Consider the following 22,949-nt stretch of genomic DNA (forward strand, 5'->3'; position numbering starts at 1 on the left):
TAATATTAATGACCATATTACGCATTTTCGAACATTCTAAACCAAATATATAAAAATGGGAGACGAATGTTAAATTTGCTAGACATGGGGGAGTTGTCTGCAAAGTTTTAGCTCTTATCTCTAACAAAAAATTAATTTTAAAAAAAATGACCGAATACGTTTCACAGCGAGAAAAAAATAAAAGGCAAGATAGAATTTTCTAGACATAAAGAAGTTGTCTACCAAGTGTCAGCTGTTACTTCTTCTCAATACTGATATAAAATAAAAATCTTTATTATTTATTTAACCTTTATTGTTTCATTAAACTTCATTTATTTTATATTATAATTTTATTCTTTTAGCTACTTGTAAAATAATCTAATTTTTTATCATCATTTTACCGGATTATTCTTCAGTACATCGATTGTGTATCTAAAATAATATCATTATTCTTATTCCGTTTTTTCCAAAATTCTTTTAAATATCTTTTTTGGTTAGATTACTTTATACTTTTTACTTTTATTTTTTAATTTCAAAAAAAATTTGGTGATTGTTCTATTCTCTTACAATGTGCATTATCATATTCTAATGAATTATTCATTACATACATTTAAAAAAACTTGTTAAAAATGAAATTAAAAAATTATGTTTATTATTACGCTGTGAATGTGTCAACAGCAGTCATGCCTGTATCTGTATCCCATATTTGCCACAACCTTTCTGTATCTGCATTTGTGTATTTCGGTTTCAGCTGATACATTTGATTTGGCGTGTAATTTGTTCCAGTTAATGGATTAATTGAGTTAGTATACATATCAAGGGTACGGCGGCACTGCGTTCCACCTTACCCATGATAACGGTTTGACACTTTACAAAACTGGTAACGTATATTTTACAACACAAACTTAACCTTAAATATTTACAAAACCGCCAACCACTTCACCTCACTAATGTAAAAAATAAACGTTCTCACTTACAAAAGTATTGCAACTCCTCCCATTGCTGTGCTTCACATAACAGCTCATAATCTTCTGACTCACTTTCTTCTTCATATAGGTCAAAATCACTGTCAAAATAAATGTTAGTAAGTTTTGACAAAGCTAATGAAACACGCTTACCGTTTGTATCATATGCTTGTATAAACTTTCCATTATGCTTGTAGTCATAAACGCTCAAACTAACTTTACCCTTTCTCCCTCGTATCTGATAGAATGTATTTTCACGAGGAACGAAGAACAAATTCTTGAACTCATGACCGTTGTAGTTTGTTATCTCAATAGTTTTCGTCATTTATATAAAAATAAAATAAAAAATAAACTTAAAAATTAATGATATCACCACTCCCACACGTATGAAAACATAGCATAAAAATAAATTTAGGGTAGAAGGTTAGATCTAACCCGATAACTACCCTCATTTCTACCCTGTTGAATTCATTGCTTTATAACTCTCTTCCTTGGTTTCTTTTTAGTTGCTTTCTTTACGTACGTCTCCAACTTGACTGTCTTTCTTCTTCGTCCGTAATGATACCAATTACTTCCACCAGTCAATGGGTCAAATGGTCTTTCGTAAGGGGTTCCATACATTCCATAGGGACCATACGGAAGAACTACTAGTGGAGAAGAAACATTTTCTTTAGTTCCATCGACTCTATTTAAATGCATTGTTTCACCTTTCATCTGGTCATTAAAGTCTTTTGCGTGTTTTGCAAACTCATCGTCCTTTCCTAAAGCATTTTCTGACTCAGTCGCAACCAAATTGGATGCTTTATTTATGAGCCCTATTTATTTAATCTTAACTTCTTTGCAACCCAGCCTCCAATCTTTCCTTTATTTGCATCTAATGTCTTTGAAACCCTTCCTCCACTCATTTTATTTACTGCATCATAAGCTCCAAGTGCTTTTGCTCCAAATGCTAATGCTTTTGTTCCCATTGCGCCTAAAGCTGCCCAAGCTACCATTTACACCATATTAAAATCATCTCTCTTCAATATTATCTCATAAAAGTTCTCGTTACTGGAGAAAGTCAATGAAACATAAGCGTTCTCACGGGCTTCGCCCTCACCGCTTTGCGGTCTATCTAACTTCTTTCTTATATCATCTATACGCTGCAAAATGTCTGAACAATTGCTAACATCTTCTACAACAGTTATTTCATCATGAATGACCTTCAAGAACAAGCTCATTTAATATGCAATTAAAATCATCTCAATAATGAGTCCATCCTTTCCATCTTTAGGTAGCACAACATCTTTCATTGAAGAAGATTCAACAAGTCTTATATTAAACTTACTGACAAAGTTTGTTATACTATAATGCTTCGGCGGCGAATACATGTAGTTTGAAAGACATAATATAGATTCTTCAGCAAATTCACTTATACTGGATTTTATAACAATGTTTTCACGAGACCAAATACCACCAATTGAAAAACTTGTAAGCAATCCTGCTGAACCTTCTACTGTAAACGTCGATGGTAACATTCCACGAAGGTCATCTATTGACATCTTTGAGTCACTGAATTTAAAGATTTTCTTAAAGCAATCATCATTATCTAACCATGCAATAGCTTTGAAGTTTTCATTCGAATATACATCTGCTTCATTAAATGTAAAACCTGACTTCTTTGCAGAGACGACTTTAAAATCTATTGAGTTTGTTTCAAAATTATATGCTATGGTAACTTCTGAAGGTAATGGATGTCCTTCCGCAGTAAGTTGTTCTCTCACTACCGTTTGAAGCTTTGTGTTAAAAACTTTCATGTCATCTCCTGTGTCTAGGTTCACATACACAGCAACAGGAAAACTATCTTGCTTCTTTGTTTCATCATTATACCTCAAAACATTAAAGTTCTTCAATAATATTGTTCTTCCTGCCGGAATACTTCTAACTTGTCTTATTTCAATAGCTTTCTCACCTCCTACATACTCTACCCAGTGTCTTGGATATTCATAAGTATACTGACTTTCTTGAATTTTGGTAGGTTTCATCATAACATGTTCATAGTATATCTTTATACTCTTGTCAGTTAGACTCGGTGCTATGTTCTGAATATTTCTGACTTGCATTTTTAATGGAGATAAAATGAAGCATTTAATACATGACGTAGATGAAGACATGAATGAAAGCAGTGAAAAGCTCAACAGTTCTCTTATTCTTCCTTTCAGTAAGGACTATGAGTTCTGTTCAAATGGTGTGTATTTCTATTGTGGAAAGATGGGTTCAGGTAAGACATTTAACCTCATTCGTCATATACTCATAACAGAACGTTTAGGAAATGACTCTTACTATGACCAAATCATTATATCAGCAACTTCAGACTCTATGGACTCAACAGCGAAAACATTTATGTCAAAAGTTCAAGCCTCTGTCGTTAAAGTTCCAGATAGCGAACTCATTGAATTTCTTCAACGTTACATTCGACGTAAGAGGAAATATTATGCTATCGTAGAGTTCATACAGTCAGGAATGCAAAAGACTTCTGAGGAGATGGAAAGAATTATTGACAAACACCACTTAAGTCAGTACTCAGGAGTTTACGATATGCAACGACTTACAAACTACATTCTATCAAAACTTTCAAAATACCCCTTCAAAAATATCCTTCAAACACTCTGCTCGTTTGCGACGACTTCGCCGGAAAAGGTTTAGTTTCAAAACCAGACTCACCATTAGCTAACATCATTACTAAAGTCAGACATTACCATTTAACTGTAGCAATACTTATGCAAACATGGAGGTTTTTAGCTTTAAACATAAAACGTCTCATAACTGACTTCGTTATCTTTCAAGGTTTCTCACGTTATGATATTGAACTCATTTGGAAACAGTCAGGTATAACATTACCTTTTGAAGAAATTTGGGAAGCATATAAGTCTCTCATCTCTCCTCGTTCATACCTTGAGATTCATATCATGACTAATACCATTAAAGTCAAAAATATTCCATGGGAACGACCAACATTATTTTAAAGCTTAACCTTCAATTGACTGATGGTAAACAAATTCCATGCATCTCTGTCGCCATTTCTGTTAATATTTTTGCTGTCATTCATATCATCCACTTCCCCATCCGTTAGCTTTTGAGGATATGCGTTAGAATAGCTGTTCTTAAATGAAGGCTTTTCACCTTGGAGAGCATAAACTCTATAACTTTCTGCATACTTTATGTTTGAACCTCCTGAGCCATCATTGACATAAATTTTTATAGGCTTTATGTCATTTGGATGATATGCTATTAAATCATATCCCTTAGCGAGCTTGTATTTTCCAGGTTTGAGATTATATCCGATTTGATGCTGAGCCATAAAGCTAAATAGGTTCGGGTCAGTATTTCCTTCCTTGAACTTTCTAATAGCTTCTTTATATCTGTCACTAAAGCCAAGAGTATCTGGGTAACCATAATCTTCCTTAAGCATTTTTAAGAATTCTTGGTTTCCTTTTTCTCTACTTCTTTTATGTCCTTGCTCTGTTTGTGGTTGTTGTTGTGCAGGGTTTTGAACTGTTGGTTGCTGTGCTGGTTGTGGAGGTGGTTGTTGTGCTGGTTTTGGTTGTGGTGCTGGATTTTGAACTGTTGGTTGCTGTGCAGGGTTTTGAACTGTGGGTTTTGGTTGTTGTTGTGGTGCTGGATTTTGAACTGTTGGTTGTTGTGTTGGTTTTGGTGCATGCCTGTGTCTGTGTCCATGTGACGATGTAAATGTTTTAGGTAGTCCTGGTGCAGGTGCTTCTCTTGGAGGGTTTGGTGGTATATAAGTTCCACCAACTGGCACATATGTTTCATCTGCAGCATAATGTCCTACCTGACTTTTCGTTTTTAAGAAAGCATTTACTAGGTCTGTTTTGGTCTGTTGTAACTCTTTTTCTTGACTTTCCACAACAGTTGCTCTAACGGCGTCATAGGCACTTTGAACTGCCTGTCTCGTTGCTGCATCTGTTATTTTCGTCATATTTTGTGCTACTTCTCTTAACTCTTTGTCGAAACCTTCAGACTTCAGTTTCTTTCCAGATGAGAAGTCGTTCACTAGTTTCACCTTACTATGAAGATCTTCGAAGGCATTCTTAAAGTCAGCATTCATTAAAGCTTCATTTGAACTGTCTTCATCCGCTTGTATTTTTGTCCTTATTGACCCTATAAGTTGGGCTGCTTTAGCGTTGGCTTGGGCATCTAACCAGTCATTATTAGCTTTTATATATTCTGCGCTTTTCATTGCCTTTTGCATGGCTGCGTCGTTATTTTTACTTTCTTGTGCTAAGTTTTCATACTGTACGGTTTGGTTTTGCAACTGTAAAAGTTTTTCTGCCTTTACATTTGCTTCAACTTCTTTTTTATACTCATCGCTATCCATATATGTCTTCAGGGCTTTTTGTTTTATCTCTTCATCTTTCTAGTGATGCGAAAAATTCCCAAACATATGGGGGTTCTCATATCCCGTCCCCTATCGTTTCCCCAATTCATTTTTTTGGAATTTTATTTTTTTTCCCCGCCCATTTGAATTAAAAATGGGCGATTTTCGTTAATGTGATTGAAATATCATAAAATTAATACGTATTTTAGCTAATAATTCTATTTTTATACAATATTCTCTCATTAAATCAACATTTTTTTCTAATTTTAATTTTTAATTTTTAATTTCTTCATAATTTTAGCAATTTATGCTCATTATTAGCAAATAAATAATATATATAATATACTTATTTCATTTTATTCAGTACACTAGCCCATATTCAATTATCCCAAGTGTACTCCACGAATTTAAAATTATATTATATTATTGATGACATATCTAAATTTATAGATAAAAATTTCAATGCGTACACAATTTTTTTTGAGAAAATTCTTTTTTTTTACTTATTTTCATTCATAAAAGCTCACGTGAACTTAATTAACAACTGAGACGTTTCCTATGAAATCATTTAATGCCGTCAAAATAGACATGTCTAAGCTGTTTTGAGTGACTTTCGCTCGATGTCTGATATTGCATCAGACATCGAGCGAAAGTCTCTCATATTGGCAACACATCCATACGATCAATACTATAGCTACGAATTACAAGCCTGTTTGGGCAATTTTTGGCCGAGTTCTGATTTTTCATTAGATTTCGAGCGAAAGTCTCTCAAATTGGCTGCCAGTTCATAAGAGTGAAACTCTAGCTACGAATTAGAAGCTTGCTTGAGAGACTCTCGCTCGCGTTGGGATCTGCATCAGAACTCGAGCGAAAGCCTCTCAAAGTGGTAAGACCTGCTCATTGTTGAGCAGGAGCTGCGTAATGTGTTCGAGTAGAGTGAGGCTCTTCTAAGCTCTTCCTTGTGATTGGAAGAAATTAGAAGAGTCTCACTCTACTATTTTGTAATTGTATGCCCTGGCCTTTGAGTGACCAGGGCTGCGTAATGAATTCGAGTAGGATTGTACAATAGCTCGGCAAACGCCGAGCAAATTGATATAAACGTACATCCCACAAAAAATGGATTGTCAAAATTTATCCCAAATTTTACAAAACCGCAGCGGTTATGACATCCCAGGGCTAAAAATATTCGGAAACTCGCATCTCTAATCTTTCAGTACTTTATATTGAGTAGTATGGTTTTTCAAATTTATAACATCTTGTTCCATTTTTGTTACTTCTGCTGCTTTTTCTGACACTTTTTTCGCATATTCCTCTGTACTTAGTTCTTTCAGTTGTTCTTCTTTCTTCTTTTTCTCTACGTTTAACTCATTGAGTTTCTTTGTGTGTCTGTCATATTCTAGTTTCTTTTCGTTTTCACTTATTTGTTTCTGTATGTCTATGTTTGACTTTTTGACATCTGATATTTGATTTTTGAGTGAACTCAAATTCATTTGACTTTGAGGGTTATAAGCTGTTCCGTCTGCAGCTCCACCATAGCCTGCCATTTTCGCTAAAAGTGCCGCTCTTAAACCTCCACTCTGTGCACCAATAACTCGGTTTAAAAGCATAGGGTTGCTTGACATTTGTTGCAACATAGTGGGGTCATTCATCATTTGTTGTTGCAAACTGTTGTTGTGGTGTCAGTTTTACTATTGGATGTTTCAATGCTCCCTTCCTCTTACGTATATTCTTACGTAGCTTACGTGGCATTTTAAGTGAAGTTAAAAAGCGGTTTTTGACAGATGTTTATATGACACTTTTTGTTCAGCACAAAAAACTACTCGGTCAAAGTGTTGTCAGTTTTGTAAAATAACCGTCCTATCTCATTCTATAAGGGGGAAAGTCTTCTCAAAGTATACTTCCTTGGAACGCCTGTAACTTTTCCTGTAGCGACGATAGACCCTTACTTGTCCGGACAAAGTTATACTATTTTGAGTGCTCTACAAAAAAGTCAACGGCGACGACTCTCAAAAACCGTTGTGTAAAAAGTTTTTACCGTTGGACAAAAAAGTATATATAGAAAACAAAAACGTTTATAGTTCATTCAATATTTGAGATAAACCGTTTTTCCAACGGTAACTATTAAATAAAATAAAAAAATAGAGGGGGTCTCCGTTGACGAAAACGGTTTATCTCAAACTTTTCTATGAGTGGTCCGAAAAAAACAGTTCATTTTTATCTAATGGAAGCCAACGCTGTTAACCACAATTCAAACATTAACAATTCTCAACCGCTAACCAAAGCCAAAGCCCCACAACCTCCAAGAACTGGCACAGCGGTTAGAATAACCACCAAAAAGTCTAACAGCGAATTAAGAGAAATTCTTCAACAAATTTGCTCTAAATATCTCAAAGACGCCGAAGAAAACACACAACCAGACGCTACATACAATACTCAGTTCTGTGAAGTTCTGAACAAAGCAATTACTAGTTCAATTGAACTTACTAAGACAATTCCAAGTCCATTTGAGCTTAGCGATGTCTTAGTTCAGTTTTTTCCAACATTTACTAAGCTTATAATGTTGAGAACTTTATACCAAGTTCGTCAAAATCTTCCTCGTTACATCCAACGGTCATTCGACAAGAGAAATGCCGAATTCCAAGTCTTTAGTTACGGATATGACGAAGATGAATACGTTGACGAGTTCGGAGACAACTGTACAAAATGGTTTGAATGTTATACGACAACACAATTTGAATTCGACTTTCTCGAATTCAACGCAGCAACCATTCATATCATTGCTCTTTACCTTTCCGAACAACAACAAGACCTCGCAGATGGAGATGTTGTTACTGTCGTCATGAAAACTCCTGAACAATTCGGAAAAAAGAAGTCTCTAATTGCCAAATTCGTTCCAGGACATCAGCTTTTCCAACGCACAGAAGTCTTCTGTATTCCTGGAACTAAGTTCTTTGTCAGGAGCGAACTCAAAGAAAGATATAATGTGTCACTTTTCACAAATTATATATGTTTTCGACCCAGAAGAAGGCTTCTTCCCAGAAGCAATGGAGGAGGAAGAAGAGGAGGAGGAAATACAAGACTCTATCCAAGAAGAGTCCTCCGAATTCACACCAGAAGACTAACAATTTTCCGAATAAAAACTTCATTTATACTAAACATCTTCGGGGCTAGAGGGCGCAACGCGCCTGGAAGCCCCACTCACCTGACCTCAATCAAAATATTCTATAAGTGTCAAGTATGGAATTCAAAAGAATAAAGAAAATGGTAACGTAAATAAACGTATTATGAAATAATTTATAATTAAAATGAAAAAAAGAAAAAATAATAAGTAAAGTGACTGGAAATGAAAATTAAAATCAGTGTACAGTTTTATTTTTTTCTCGCTGTGAAACGTATTCGGTCATTTTTTTAAAAATTAATTTTTTGTTAGAGATAAGAGCTAAAACTCGGTAAACAACTTCTTTATGTCTAGAAAATTCTATCTTGCCTTTTATTTTTTTCTCGCTGTGAAACGTATTCGGTCTTTTTTTTAAAAATTAATTTTTTGTTAGAGATAAGAGCTAAAACTCGGTAAACAACTTCTTTATGTCTAGAAAATTCTATCTTGCCTTTTATTTTTTTCTCGCTGTGAAACGTATTCGGTCTTTTTTTTAAAAATTAATTTTTTGTTAGAGATAAGAGCTAAAACTCGGTAAACAACTTCTTTATGTCTAGAAAATTCTATCTTGCCTTTTATTTTTTTCTCGCTGTGAAACGTATTCGGTCATTTTTTTTTAAAATTAATTTTTTGTTAGAGATAAGAGCTAAAACTTTGCAGACAACTCCCCCATGTCTAGCAAATTTAACATTCGTCTCCCATTTTTATATATTTGGTTTAGAATGTTCGAAAATGCGTAATATGGTCATTAATATTAATTGAAAAGAACCTTGAATTAATTCAATCTGATCTCACAAAATATTTTAAATTACAAACTTTGTAGTTTGAATAGATAATTAGTATTAAACTCAAATAACTAGTTTATTTTTGAATAAAAATTATTTGAATTTATTCAATTTTGTGAATTTTCCTTCAAAAATCAAGTTTAAATATCTTATTTGCCATATAATTATAAATACAATGAAACATATTCGAAATTGAAAAGAATGACTTTTTCTGTTCTTTCAATCATTCAATTTGAATTTTGCAATATTGGATTTCTCAATAAATAGCTATTAAAAACAACAAGCAATTTAACTTACATTCAAATTTATTTGTGTTATATTCAATCTTCTCAAAACTTATAATTTTCGGCTATAGCATGATTATATGCTATATAATATATTAAACCTATAATAGTATCATTCTTTCAATTATTTGAAGAGAAAACCGAAAAAATCTATTTTCGGTCTATAACAGTTTTAACTTCAAATCAATTCAATATTTATTTCATATAATTGTCAAAAATAAAATCATTTATTTTGTAAAATAATATTTACAATCCAATAAATCATCTACTCCAAGAGATAAAATAAACTCAATATCGATAAACTTTTCAATTAATTAATATACAAAATTTAAATTGAATATCGTCGTCCTTTCAAATGATTTATTGCAATGCAGGTCATAAATTTAAGATTTTAATAAATCTATAATTCTTTTACTATTATTTAAATTTTCAGAAAAAGTCCGGTTTTTTTATACAATTCATAAATCATTTGTATCATATGCTCAAACTGAAAACGAGAACATCACATAGGCCAAATAAATTCGTACCCGAGGAAGATGAAAGATTAAAAGCAATAATTGCACAGTATGGACCTCATAATTGGGTCACGATTGCATCAATGATGCCAGGCCGTAATGTTAGACAGTGTATTGAAAGATGGAAGCATTATAATGCAGCAAAAAATCCAGGAAGAGAATGGACCGAGGAAGAAGATCGAATTCTTCTTGAAAAATTTAAAATTTTTGGAAGGAAATGGATTAAAATTGTACCATTTCTTACAGATAGAAATGTTGCTTCTATTAGAAACAGATTCTATCAACTCTGTCCCAAAGAAAAAGTCAAAAAAGTTGAACAGGTTTCAATTAAGCCAGACAAACCAGAAATTGATGCAATAGACAAAATTTTCTCGTCTATGGGCTCAGATAAAAATGAATCTAAACTTGAACTTTCATGGACACAAAGTTCAGATATTTTCCAATTAATGTAATTAATAATTCCAAATAAAATTTAGTTTAAATAAATTTTTTATGAGAATTATCAATATTTTTTTATTCAAAAATTTACAAATTTAAATTTTGATTCAAAAATTAAAAAATAGGCCCAGGGGGGACTCGAACCCCCAGTCTTATCCTTAGGAGGGACACGCGATATCCATTTCGCTACAGGGCCTTTCAAAATTTTTTGTTTTAATTGCTTCTTTGATAAACACATGTTAATTTTTTCATTTCATGTAGATCTTTAACATCAATAACCATATTGTTTTTGGTTGTTAAAAAATAAGATTTTAAAAATTCGATTTTTAATTTAGCACATAGCATAAGAGCTGCATAATTCCAAAGGAGTAAGATTATCAGCCACATAATTATAAACTTTTGTAACTTTTTCTTGAGTTAGAAGATGACACCTATCTGCGAACATTGGAACCTTTAGGCAGGCCTCAAGAAGTGGGTTTGAATCCGGTTCTGAATATTCTGAAGCAATTTCTGGGAATAATTCCAGAGCGACTTGAACAATTGAAGTGCAGCCTTCACATGGGAGAACAGCTAACGGCTCGGCTCTAAGCGAACGTGGTCTTGACTTTCTGGTGGTATGTTCAAGAGTCTTAATTTTTCTTGTGATTCCATCGCAAGCAAATGAACAAGCCTTTTGAGCATCTTTTGATTGATGAATATGGCTATACCAATCAAGAGCAATGATTTGACATAGACCTTTTGTAGATTTTGGCATAGAATTGCATTCTTTTAGTAGAGAATCACGAGAAACATCGATTTTTGTGGAATCTACATCGTGCATCTTCTTATGTATTGAATGACATATGCGACATTGAGCTCCGGATTTAAATGCATGATAAACTTCTGATTCAGCACGAAGGAAAGAAACCAAGAAAAACATTTAACGATAATTTTCAAATCAATTTTTTCAGATTATCGTTTTTCAAAATCTGAATAGTGACTGGGAACATAGAGGTAATTCAGAATATTTATAATAATTTTGAATAGAATCTGATCTCTAATATTGAAAATTCAATGTATCTAAATCTGGTGAAACTAAGGGTACTATAAGTCTGAGTTAGGCATTTACTATCACCTACTAGACTCATGTTTACCAGTTATGTACCAAGCCATTTATTTCAATATACAGAGTGGAGGCACTTCTAAAAATGAAATCAAAAAGAAGCATATTTCTCTAATTATATTTATTCACTAATTAGAGCTGTATTTCGTGGCTACAGAAGGTCCACAAGTCTATTATTCTGTAAGCTTCTTTTCATTCAATCATTTTATATATATTTCTTTTTTTATATTATGGTTATTTTCTTTATAAGATGTAAAAAGTCTTGTCAGAAAGTTGTCAAATGTCTCTAAAGTATCGATAGATTTAAATTTTTGAAAATCTTCTAATCTTTGCAATGTGTCCGATTGAAATCCCAACTTTTGATTTATATATTAAAGGAGAAACTAATAATAAAATTCATGTACAGTTTCTAATATCTATAACATCATTCAATAATGAAATAGCATATTTCTGAAAAATATAAACATTTATTCGATAGAAATTAATTTCCTTAATGTTGGAAGCGCATGATTAATATTAAATTGTATCCCATCTGTTGTAACTCCATCTGCAGAAGAAGTAATAAAAATACCTGCTTTATCATTAATTGGCTTAAATACTACAACAGAATTATTACATTCGAATATTACTGATGTAAGTTTGTTTCCTTTTGGATATACCTTTAGTATAAATTCGAATATCGATGTTGGTTGTTCTGGTTGATTTGGCATGGAATTACAAATCGGAAGGTATGTAGCGGCATCGCATATAATAACGCAAGTAGCATTACATGACTTGTGGAGTTTTGCGATGTAATTTTCTAATTCAGAATAATGAAGCATTAAACTCGTAACTATCTTTGGAATTGTCCTATTAATACTACCATCAAACAAAGATGTTTCAAAGAAATGAGATTCATCTATACCATTTCTACTTGCATTTTGCTTCGCTTTTTCTAATAAATATGGATAACTTTCTTTATCAAATTTATCAACTTGGTGTAGGAATACATATCTTTTTTGGTTTAAATTGTATTTGGTTAGAAGAGAAATCAGATCATTAAGATTTGGATCTTCAGGATCTGACATAATAAAAAGTATAGCATGGGCTGTTGATAAGACTTGTGGAAGGTTATCTAATGACGTTGATGAAGTAAAATTAGTTGAAGGGAAATCAAGAGTTACAACTGAGAATAATGCTGGTGGAATAGGAACAGATTGATTTGAACCTAAAGCTAACGATGGAGATGATTGTGGTGATAGTCTGCTAAATATTGATGATTTACCAACCCCTTGTTGGCCAACAAGAACAAAGCGATACATTAAAAAAGTGAAAATTTTGGCATTGATAATTCATTTTGAGCAAAAATATTAACACATTAGAATTCTACAAATTTAGTTTTAATTCAAACAATTTTCATGGCGATATAATGTAAGTTTCCATAAATTAAATACATACTAGCTCACTACCCCCGATTATTAATGCATCCATCTTATTTAATCAATGTTATAGTTTGTATACTATGAAATTCAGAATATGACAGATGTTACACTATTCAACAATGTAAAAAGAGAAAATTTCAAACAATCATTCTCATTTACGAAGATATAAGAAAAATATGTTTAGTCGTAATAATAACTCAGGTAGAGTGCATTGTATTTTATCTTGATGTAAATCTGAGAACGTTCGTTCCCATCTTTGATACAAAGATCAAGTACATTAAGAATATAAACATTAATGCAGTCAAACCAAATATGCCATTAAAATCTAAATCGTCTTGCTTTTTAACTTTCTTGGATTGGTTACGATCATGCAAAAATCTGAATCCTGATGTAAGGGCAATTCCGCCAATTGTAAAAATTGCACCAACAATAAAAGATTCTATTCCAGTCTGCGTATATCCACCTGCAATTACAACAGGAACTACTTTTCCATCAGGTCCTCTTGCTGCAGAAATGAATTCCACATCGCGAATTATGCAATAAATGAAACCTCCAATGATAACAAAGAATGAGACGCAAACAATTGCCATGCAAACGAAAAGAGGAGGAATTGGTATTGTGGATAATGGCGTTTTGACATCTGGCACATTGAAGTGCTTTATTGGAGCCAAAATTGCATCTTTAAATTTCATATTGTCACTTTTAATATTTATTCTCTTCCAACTTTATTTTCGTGATCCCAAAAGTTGATAGCATAATATGTCTCAGTGAGTAACGCCAAGGAATTATTCAGTGCTCAGGTAGGTTCAGCTACATTTTATGACCTATAATTTGATTAATTTATTTACTTAATTAGTAGAAATATAAGAATTCGTTAACTAGATGTAACATCCTTTGCATATAATATTTACATATGATTCAAAATCTGAAAATTTAAATAATTCGATTCAAATTTACATAACATATGTGATTTTAGAATTATTGATGTCCTCTTTATCTTTAGCACTCAATTCAGCATTAATACTAAAGTCACGATCAACAATAAATATCTACAGTACTCAATTTTCCATCATGATTTTATAATATAGAAAAGATTTAATAACAATAATATTATTTTATAAGAAAATAGTAAATAGAATAAGATGATGCTAGTATAAACAATGCAATTGAGATGCGAAAATCAAAAAGAATATCTGCCTTTCGGAACGAATTCTGCCAATTTTGATAAATATGATCAATTTGCAATTCAAGATCCTTTAGGGACTTATCATTTTGTATAACAATTGTAGATTTTGCGCATTTTTCTTCAAGTGGCATTTGAGCTTTAATTCTATCTTCTGCTTCTTCCTTACTGAAGTTATTTCGTTCCATAAGTCGTTTAAGTTGAATTTCCGGTGAAGACGCTACAGTTATAATATCCGAGTAAATCATTGAACTCTTTTTTACTTCAAAGAATAAAGGAATGTCAAGGAAAACATATTTCTCGCAATTTAAAAAATGTTTAAAAAGCAGTCTGTTAATTTCCTGGTGAACAAGTGGATGTGTGATTTGATTTAATTTCATTCTTTGCTCTGGATGTTGAAAAACTAGATCCCCAAGTTTTTTTCTATCAATAGTCCGATCTTTATTTAAGAATTCTTCCCCAAATTCTTGAACAATTCTATTATAAGATTTTCCACCGGGTTTTTGTTGATCGTGAGCTATTTCATCAGCATCAATTATAGGAATTTTATATTTTTCTGCAAATATCTTTGCGACAGTTGATTTTCCGCAAGCAATGCCGCCAGTTAATACTATCAATCTCATTTATGACAAAAATATAAAATGAGACATTCCATCTTTAACTCATAAGCTAAATACTTAAAGTACTGAAATGAATGCAAGTTATGCCATAAACTTAAGGTAATAGCTTTGATTTTGGGCGTATACTCGGATTAGATAAAAAAGCATTATACAAGATGAAATGTTTCACCTTCAAAATGTTCATTTACCAATATAAGGTAGTCACAAAATCTAAGTAGAAGGGCTTTGAAATATTGAGGGGAATTGAAATTTTGGCTCTCAAAGTTTACCCTTCCTCACTACTCGAATTCCGAGCCTCTCAATGAGTTTTCTCTCAATTTTGAATGGTTTATATTGACTTTTGAATACCTTTATTGAGAACAAAAAAATAAATATATTAAGATTCGTATAATATTGGCATTTTTCATAAAATGAAGGCCTAAAAAACATGGCCATTCAAAAAATGAATTGTTTTGGGGAGTAGTGGATCTAGCATCTGTGTAACAAATAATAAAGATTGGCCGTAAAAATTAGGCCTAATCTCTTTTTGGTAAAATTTTGGAAATTGATATCTCTTTATATTCGTCTGTCGTGAGGTACAGATAACAAGATGATGGAGTAAATGTTTTTGACATATTCACTTTTCACCATATTGGCCGAAATTAAGTATATTGTTGCTAATTTTTTGTTTTTTACCTTGTTTTTAGGGGCACTACTATTTATTCATCTTTGTATCATTTTTGTTGAGCTCGTATTGAAAAACAATCAATGAAATCCATGTTTTCATTTGAAATCTGATAAAGTTAAACGTGCATATAAGTTTCTCGCTGATATCACTCAATTGCAAATTCATATATATGCAATTCAAAAAAATGAGAAAAATTTCGGATTGTCCAAATTGAAGGATATAATTTTTTTTCTTTAGCCAATAAATCAATGTATTATATTGCATTCATTATCCAATGAGTAGTTACACATAATATTAGCATATAACACTCTTGCTGTTTACAAATACAAATTTTGATTTGATTATTTTGTTTAAAGCTATTCTATTTATAGTGATCTCTTATATAACATGTTGTATAAAATATTTATATTACTATTATTGTATTTCATGAATCTTTTTTCATTAATAAAATTTTATTGGAAAAATTTCAACTTTTCATTAATCTAAATTAACATCTGTGATGCTTCCTATTCTGTTACAACTATTAAAGCTTACATTTAAATTCGAATTCAAAATTTCAAAATTTTTTAAATTGATCAATACAATGATTTTAATAATATATATTTGTTTGTGCTTTTAAATTTCTTAAGCTTTCAAAATTTAAGAGAATTGATAACTTAATACAATATGATCTTAATGATATACTAATTAGTAATTCGCAAAATGTAAAAAAGTCTTCTCAAAACTAAATTCAATGCCTTTCAATCGAGATTTTGAGGCAACTTTAGATAGTCTTATTCAAATCATGCAAACCAAAATAACTTGCACAAAAGCCCCAAAAATTTAAGGGGAATCGGGAAATTTACTCTCTTGTTAGCATCATGTTGTTACAAAAAATTAACCATAATTTTGCTTCATGATAATATTTTGTTTCATAAATATTCAAGATATATCAAATAATTTATACTTATCTATTTTTATTTAAAGATTATATCCCCCAAATACTGATATAAAATAATTCATTTTCATATTCACACGTAAATGTCTTTTATGATCTTTGGTATTATCATGTCATCGATGTGAGTGGTTTTTTGGACTGTCCAAATAATTTACCATATTATCGCGTGCAAAATTGCATCGGCGTAAGTGTATTAGATTAGATTTAAATATATTTTGATTCTGTTAGTTTCATGCGATAAATTGAAGCAACCATGATAGTAAAAAGATTGTTCGTCTCTTAAATAATCGAATTTTATTCTTTTTGCTATTTCATCGTCTTTTTGCTGGACAAAAATATACCATTAAGTATGTAGATATGCATTAGTATAAGTGACAACAGTTATAAGTATTTTTATTTAAAATACACCCGTCAATTTCTTTTTCCAAAATAATTAGTTATTATTAACTATAATATCAAGCTAATTATATAATAATTAAATAAATCACTTTTGATTTTTAATTCAACCAAAAATAAGGACTAGCCAATTAGTAAAAATGATAAATCCATCTTCGCTAATGATACATGTATAAAATAAAAAAAAAAAGGTAGTGGGGCTTCCAGGCACTTCGTGCCCTCTAGCCCCGAAGATGTTTAGTATAAATGAAGTTTTTATTCGGAAAATTGTTAGTCTTCTGGTGTGAATTCGGAGGACTCTTCTTCTTCCTCCATTGCTTCTGGGAAGAAGCCTTCTTCTGGGTCGAAAACATTATATAATGTTTCACTTTTCACAAATTATATATGTTTTCATGCTTTGTCACTTTTCTGTCACTTTTCGGGTAAAAACATTTTTATTATTATATATAAATGAATTTTACAAAACCACCGTTACCGTTCTTTGGAAATAAGAGTAGATGTAAAGATATTATATTGAGAGAACTTAAGAAACTACCGAATGGTCTAACATTTGTAGATTTGTTCGGTGGAAGTTTCTATATATCCCATTTGTGCCATATAATATTCCCAGACTCAAAGATTATATGCAATGACTTCGACAACTATATGGACCGTCTCAAACATATTCCAGACACAAACAATATATTGAAAGAGTTAAAAGAAAAGATACCTATAGGTAAGATGGAACGTATACCATTAGATAAGAAAAATATTGTGAGAGAGGTTTTGAAAAAAGCAGAATATATAGACTGGGATAGTATATCTGCTAGACTATTATATAGTGGTGCTATAAGAGTTCATGACATTGAAACACTTATGTCAAAAGTTTTATATCTTAACTATACAAATGTTTTCAAAGAGGACATAGAAAAATATAGTTAGTATACAAGTCTTGGTTATGGTGGCACTGCGTTCCACCTTACCCAATACTTGTGAATTTGACACTTTACAAAACCGTTAACGTATATTTTACAACACAAACGACAACACTAACTTAACCTTAAATATTTACAAAACCACCACCCACTTCACTTCACTAACGAACTCACTAATGTAAAAATAAACGTTCTCACTATCGTTCTCACTAACAACTTCACTAATGTTCTCATAAATTTTCCTCAATATCTTCATCATCAGTGTTAACCCTATTGTAGTCATACTTGAAGCCATAAACTTTCTCTAACTTCTTAACGTACAATTTACATAACTTACCTTCGTCATCGTATGGTTTAATGATATAACTATTTCTATCTTTATAAACAGTCAATGAAAAGTCAACTGGTCTCGGATGTATTTGAAAGAAATGTTATGCTCAGGAAGGAAGAATAAATGTTTAAATGTATGTTTGTTATACTGTGGAATTCGAATGAGTTGCTTTTGTTCTGTCATTTACATCCAAATAAAAATTTTCAGTAAAATAATAAAATAAACTTAAAAATTAATGATATCACCACCCTCACACGTATGAAAACATCCATTTAAATTTAGGTGAAGTGGTGAGATCTCACCTCTTTTTTCACCTGTTTTTTCACCCACTTGAATTCATTGCTTTATAACTCTCTTCCTTTCTCCAACTCTTCTAACTTCTTCTTAAGTTTAGCAATGTTGGCCTCATGAAGTTTAATCTTCCTTAATATACCTTCTTTATCTAATGGTTGCTTTATCTTTCTAAACTGAACTCTACCATCCTTCATAGTATGAACGTAAAAACCTTCTGGAATAGTTCCTGATTTAAGGTATTCTACCAAAAACTTTTGTTTCATTGCTTCAGTGACTTTATTTGACATTTTACTCTAAGGTGAAGCTAGCACAGCGATAATGTATTTCATGACTTTTTAGTATTTCATGCAATCTTAACAGATAGCCTTACAAGTACTTCCAGTGCCCCTAGCTGTCCCTCCTTTTTATATAACTCCATGACATTTATAATCTCGCGAAACTTAACAGGTAGCATAACAGATTAAAATCAGATGAGGTTTTGAACCAAAATTTCTAAGCAACGTTGTCAAGGATTTTGAGGAACTAGGGACAGAGTGTGGCAAAGTCCAAGATTTAATTTATCTTCATCTGTTTCATCAGCTATCTTATCTAATATGCCAATATTTTATTCATAACTCGTGGCAAACTCACTAACTTTCATTATGTTCATCTGCATGCTTCATCTGATAGAAAGTATGACTTTCATTAACTCTGTGAGATAATGAAAACTACTAGGGACAGAGACCATGGCAAAGTTTATGACTTTCATTATTTCCAGAACTTAATGAAAACTACTAGGGACAGAGACCATGGCAAAGTTCATGATTTAATTTATTCTCTCACTAACAACAAACACAAACTCCAACACTAACATCAAGTACTAACTTCAGCACAAATGACAAACACTAACAACAAACACAAACTCCAACACTAACGACAAAAATAAATGTCCTCACTTCTTAACAAAGTAATATGTGCTTCTTACACCACCATAGCTCAAACGTTTCTTTTCAAACATCGATTGAAACTTATTTTGAGCCATTGGCTTTAGTCTCTTTTTCTTCAAATACGCCAAGAAATCTTCTTCACATCTTTTCACTTCATAGCCTTCTTTAAACTCCTCCTTGTTAAGTTCTATGAAATCCTTTATATTATTCTTTGTTGCAATGGCTTCTTCACGAACGACATCATGAACTATTTCATCACTGTTCTCATGTATGACCTCCTCACTGTTCTCATGAACTATTTCATCACTGTTCTCATGTATGACCTCCTCACTGTTCTCATGAACTATTTCATCACTGTTCTCATGTATGACCTCCTCACTGTTCTCATGAACTATTTCAACACTGTTCTCATGTATGACCTCCTCACTGTTCTCATGAACTATTTCATCACTGTTCTCATGTATGACCTCCTCACTGTTCTCATGAACTATTTCATCATTGCATTCATGTATGACCTCCTCACTGTTCTCATGAACTATTTCAACACTGTTCTCATGAACGACCTCCTTACTGTCTTTCATAAGCGTTTCAAAGTCTCCTTTACTCATTACTTCAATCTCATGCTGTTCACAGTAGTACTTAAACTCACTGTATATGTCTTTGTTGTATGTTATATTGCTTCCCATGTACTCCATGAATTTTTCAAGCACTTCCTCATAATTCACTGTTTCTTTCTTTCCACGACCTTCTAATATCATACTTGCTTCGTAAATATAACTTCTTGCAGAACCGTCTCGCTTTCTACTTCTCTTCACAAATTCTCTCATCTTGCCACCAAATACATTTGAACTACATGCAAAGAATTCATTTCCTTCGCAAATTCTTTATATCTTCTGTAGCACTCTGTACAATTCCATCCGGATACAAACTTTTCATAGAACTCCTCGTAAAACATTTGGTAAGGTGTTTTGTTCATTTCGATGAGTTCTTGTTTAGCCCTGGTGAATGGTATCTTCCTTACATCAAATTCACTTAAATCTTTCCTCATGAAGTACGTCAGTAAGTTTGAATAAAACTCTTCATTAAAGCTTTCAATGAGATTTGAGAAATATTCGTAATTTCCTTTGTATCTGCTGCTTACGTCAATGACAACAAATCTTCTGTCGTCTTTGTCAATCTTTACTGAGTTGAAGTTGTTAGATATCATGATGATATTACAAACATTCTCTATCTTTCTTACTGGCTGACACTTCTGATTTAAGTCCAACTGAGTCTCTGTTACTATTGACTTTAGTGCGTCGTGGTTCATGACCTTAGACGTATCGCATGAGCTTAGTTCATTGCATACGATGAGCTTCATGTTCTCAATAGCAGCATTGAATCTACCAACCACATTCTCTATTGCCGTTATATTATTGTTGGCGTACTTGCTAATGAGCTCGCATAGAACATTACTAAGTACATTCTTACCAGTTCCTTGCTTTCCTATTAACAAAAGTACTGTTCCAGTCTTTCCACAAGGATTTTGAACGATGTAGGCGAACCAGTTCAAAACATACTCATAAAGCTCTTCATCCTCATTACATATGACATCGTGAACATGTTTCAAATATCCTTCAATAACGCTTTCATCTACTTCATTCAGTACCTCATACTCATATCCTCTGAAATAGCTGTAAATGTCATCTCTTTCGTCAAAGAATCTCATGCCTGACTTCATAAGATAGTTCTTGTTCTGACCCGCTTCATAAATCATCAGTGCGTTCACATCCTTCTCCTCAATACGTCCTACATAAATACTCTTCATGAGCTTATTGAATTCCTTGCTATCTATTGATACAAGTGTTGTTGTGTCTCGTATTCCATCATAATCTTTCACTAGATATGTCATACGTGCTCCGTCAATAACGACAACACATCTTCTTAAGTCATTTATAACACTAGCTATGTCAATACCTTCTTCACTCATGTACTTATTTCTTCTCAAGTCCTTTAGTGTGAAAGTGTCTCTAAGTTCTATTTCAAGCAATTCATTTACACATCCTTTGCAATACTTCTCTATAAAATATTTCTGTCGTTCTTTACTAAGTTTCTTAACAGCTCTGAAGAACCATGTGTTTTGACTCAAACATCCTTCACAACTTCTCTCATTCATTCCTAGTTCTTTCATGTCATTATCTTCAACCTCTATGGTCTCATTGACTAAGGTCAAAGGGTTCTTAGTCATTGCTGGTCTTATCTGAAACAATGTTTGTGCAACAGGTTTAACTAGTTCAGCAACGTCCTTCCTTAATATGAATAGCTGTTTCCACTCATCTTTGCTAACAGTTCTTTCATAACCACTGACAGTAATGATTTCATTTGCTGACCTTAGACACTTATGTTCTATCATTTGTATTGCTTTTGTGTAAGGCTTTCGTGAGCATAGGTTGTATATGTCATTCCTGCAATGTTCATTCATGCCAATAGTACTAAATCCTTTCTTTGCTGTTGAGTGCATAATATCCATTAGTTCCTGTGTTCGTATTGCTGTCTCATAAAATACAACAAGACCTTTGTCATCTATGACGTACTTACCGAAAACATTGCTTATATTCTTTAACCATGAAATAACATCCTCATTCATGCTGTCAAACATGAAGTAAGGTCTTACATACTCTTCACTTATAAGATACTCCACAAAGTACTTGTTAAGCTCTATGTCCTCGTGAGCGATTTCATTAGGTTTGATATTAGTTCCTTTTGTCATTGCTGTCATGTACTTCACTCTCATAGTTCCTTTCAATAGCGTAAAAGTACTTCATTGTTTCATAACTGCTCTAAATTCTGTTCAAAATTCGTACAACATAACTTTTAACATTAGTGAAAGAACATGAGCGTAAATGTTTTGTCAAACATGAGCGTAAATGTTTTTGTCAAACATGAACGTAAATGTTTTTGTCAAGACTTCTTCATCGTAATGAGTGTAAATGTTTTGTCAAGACTTCTTCGTAAATGATTTGTCATGATTTAATCGTAAATGTTTTTGTCAAACATGAACGTACATGTTTTGTCAAGACTTCTTCATCGTAATGAGTGTAAATGTTTTGTCAAGACTTCATCGTACATGTTTTGTCAAGACTTCTTCGTAAATGTTTTGTCAAGACTTCTTCATCGTAATGAGTGTAAATGTTTTGTCAAGACTTCTTCATCGAAACTAAACGTAAATGTTTTGTCAAACATGAGCGTAAATGTTTTGTCAAACATGAGCGTAAATGTTTTTGTCAAACATGAACGTAAATGTTTTTGTCAAGACTTCTTCATCGTAATGAGTGTAAATGTTTTGTCAAGACTTCTTCGTAAATGTTTTGTCAAGACTTCTTCATCGTAATGAGTGTAAATGTTTTGTCAAGACTTCTTCATCGAAACTAAACGTAAATGTTTTGTCAAGACTTCTTCATCGTAATGAGTGTAAATGTTTTGTCAAGACTTCTTCGTAAATGTTTTGTCATGACTTCTTCATCGTAATGAGCGTAAATGTTTTGTCATGATTTCTTCATCGTAATGAGCGTAAATGACCCAAAAATATATTTTAGGTGAAGAGGTGAGATCTCACCTCTTTTCTCACCTCATTGAATTTTCATGATTTCTTCATCGTATATGTTTTGTCAAACATGA

The 22,949-nt window shown here is 32.4% G+C and overlaps 10 protein-coding genes, 1 non-coding gene and 1 pseudogene across 12 annotated transcripts, besides 9 other annotated features; 3 read left to right on the forward strand and 9 right to left on the reverse strand.

The window, feature by feature from the left end:
- Positions 1–238: part of a mobile genetic element that runs on past the window's edge.
- Positions 1–238: part of a terminal%2Cinverted (terminal inverted repeat of Banshee-A1 transposon ID:TVAGG3_0070470) that runs on past the window's edge.
- Positions 239–344: 106 nt separating this feature from the next.
- Positions 345–373: a mobile genetic element.
- Positions 345–373: a terminal%2Cinverted (terminal inverted repeat of ISTv1 transposon ID:TVAGG3_0070480).
- A 407-nt stretch (positions 374–780) lies between these two features.
- Positions 781–948: a terminal%2Cinverted (terminal inverted repeat of Maverick-1B transposon ID:TVAGG3_0070490).
- Positions 781–4,022: a mobile genetic element.
- On the reverse strand, positions 949–1,269 carry TVAGG3_0070500 (uncharacterized protein; the record flags this gene model as incomplete). Its single annotated transcript, XM_001300885.1, has 1 exon — positions 949–1,269. The coding sequence occupies one exon, from the start codon at positions 1,267–1,269 to the stop codon at positions 949–951; it is 321 nt and encodes a 106-aa protein (XP_001300886.1).
- TVAGG3_0070510 (uncharacterized protein) lies at positions 2,165–3,046 on the reverse strand (the record flags this gene model as incomplete). Its single annotated transcript, XM_001300887.1, has 1 exon — positions 2,165–3,046. One exon carries the CDS (start codon positions 3,044–3,046, stop codon positions 2,165–2,167), a length of 882 nt encoding a protein of 293 aa, XP_001300888.1.
- On the forward strand, positions 3,096–3,629 carry TVAGG3_0070520 (uncharacterized protein; the record flags this gene model as incomplete). The annotated part of the gene is made up of 1 exon (XM_051221684.1): positions 3,096–3,629. The coding sequence occupies one exon, from the start codon at positions 3,096–3,098 to the stop codon at positions 3,627–3,629; it is 534 nt and encodes a 177-aa protein (XP_051106670.1).
- A 2,502-nt stretch (positions 4,023–6,524) lies between the features above and the next one.
- On the reverse strand, positions 6,525–7,071 carry TVAGG3_0070530 (annotated as a pseudogene). Its single transcript has one exon. A coding segment is annotated over exon 1 (547 nt).
- A 436-nt stretch (positions 7,072–7,507) lies between these two features.
- On the forward strand, positions 7,508–8,330 carry TVAGG3_0070540 (uncharacterized protein; the record flags this gene model as incomplete). Its single annotated transcript, XM_001297409.1, has 1 exon — positions 7,508–8,330. A coding segment is annotated over one exon (823 nt), but the record flags the coding sequence as incomplete, so codon positions are not given.
- Positions 8,331–8,874: 544 nt separating this feature from the next.
- Positions 8,875–9,716: a mobile genetic element.
- Positions 8,875–9,716: a terminal%2Cinverted (terminal inverted repeat of Banshee-A1 transposon ID:TVAGG3_0070550).
- A 300-nt stretch (positions 9,717–10,016) lies between these two features.
- On the forward strand, positions 10,017–10,526 carry TVAGG3_0070560 (RNA polymerase II transcription regulator recruiting protein; the record flags this gene model as incomplete). Its single annotated transcript, XM_001300890.1, has 1 exon — positions 10,027–10,515. One exon carries the CDS (start codon positions 10,027–10,029, stop codon positions 10,513–10,515), a length of 489 nt encoding a protein of 162 aa, XP_001300891.1.
- A 98-nt stretch (positions 10,527–10,624) lies between these two features.
- On the reverse strand, positions 10,625–10,697 carry TVAGG3_0070570. The gene has a single exon. It is a non-coding gene; the product is annotated as a tRNA-Arg (tRNA).
- A 135-nt stretch (positions 10,698–10,832) lies between these two features.
- On the reverse strand, positions 10,833–11,420 carry TVAGG3_0070580 (saposin family; the record flags this gene model as incomplete). Its single annotated transcript, XM_001300891.1, has 1 exon — positions 10,833–11,420. The coding sequence occupies one exon, from the start codon at positions 11,418–11,420 to the stop codon at positions 10,833–10,835; it is 588 nt and encodes a 195-aa protein (XP_001300892.1).
- Positions 11,421–12,069: 649 nt separating this feature from the next.
- TVAGG3_0070590 (uncharacterized protein) lies at positions 12,070–12,905 on the reverse strand (the record flags this gene model as incomplete). The annotated part of the gene is made up of 1 exon (XM_001300892.1): positions 12,071–12,904. One exon carries the CDS (start codon positions 12,902–12,904, stop codon positions 12,071–12,073), a length of 834 nt encoding a protein of 277 aa, XP_001300893.1.
- A 274-nt stretch (positions 12,906–13,179) lies between these two features.
- On the reverse strand, positions 13,180–13,742 carry TVAGG3_0070600 (OST3 / OST6 family, transporter family; the record flags this gene model as incomplete). The annotated part of the gene is made up of 1 exon (XM_001300893.1): positions 13,243–13,716. One exon carries the CDS (start codon positions 13,714–13,716, stop codon positions 13,243–13,245), a length of 474 nt encoding a protein of 157 aa, XP_001300894.1.
- Positions 13,743–18,416: 4,674 nt separating this feature from the next.
- Positions 18,417–18,653, reverse strand: TVAGG3_0070610 (uncharacterized protein; the record flags this gene model as incomplete). The annotated part of the gene is made up of 1 exon (XM_051221685.1): positions 18,417–18,653. One exon carries the CDS (start codon positions 18,651–18,653, stop codon positions 18,417–18,419), a length of 237 nt encoding a protein of 78 aa, XP_051106671.1.
- A 1,370-nt stretch (positions 18,654–20,023) lies between these two features.
- Positions 20,024–22,949: part of a mobile genetic element that runs on past the window's edge.
- On the reverse strand, positions 21,096–22,065 carry TVAGG3_0070630 (uncharacterized protein; the record flags this gene model as incomplete). Its single annotated transcript, XM_051221686.1, has 1 exon — positions 21,096–22,065. A coding segment is annotated over one exon (970 nt), but the record flags the coding sequence as incomplete, so codon positions are not given.

The sequence above is a fragment of the Trichomonas vaginalis genome, chromosome IV (assembly GCF_026262505.1).
Source record: "Trichomonas vaginalis G3 chromosome IV, whole genome shotgun sequence".
In the NCBI taxonomy this organism is placed as follows: domain Eukaryota; phylum Parabasalia; order Trichomonadida; family Trichomonadidae; genus Trichomonas; species Trichomonas vaginalis.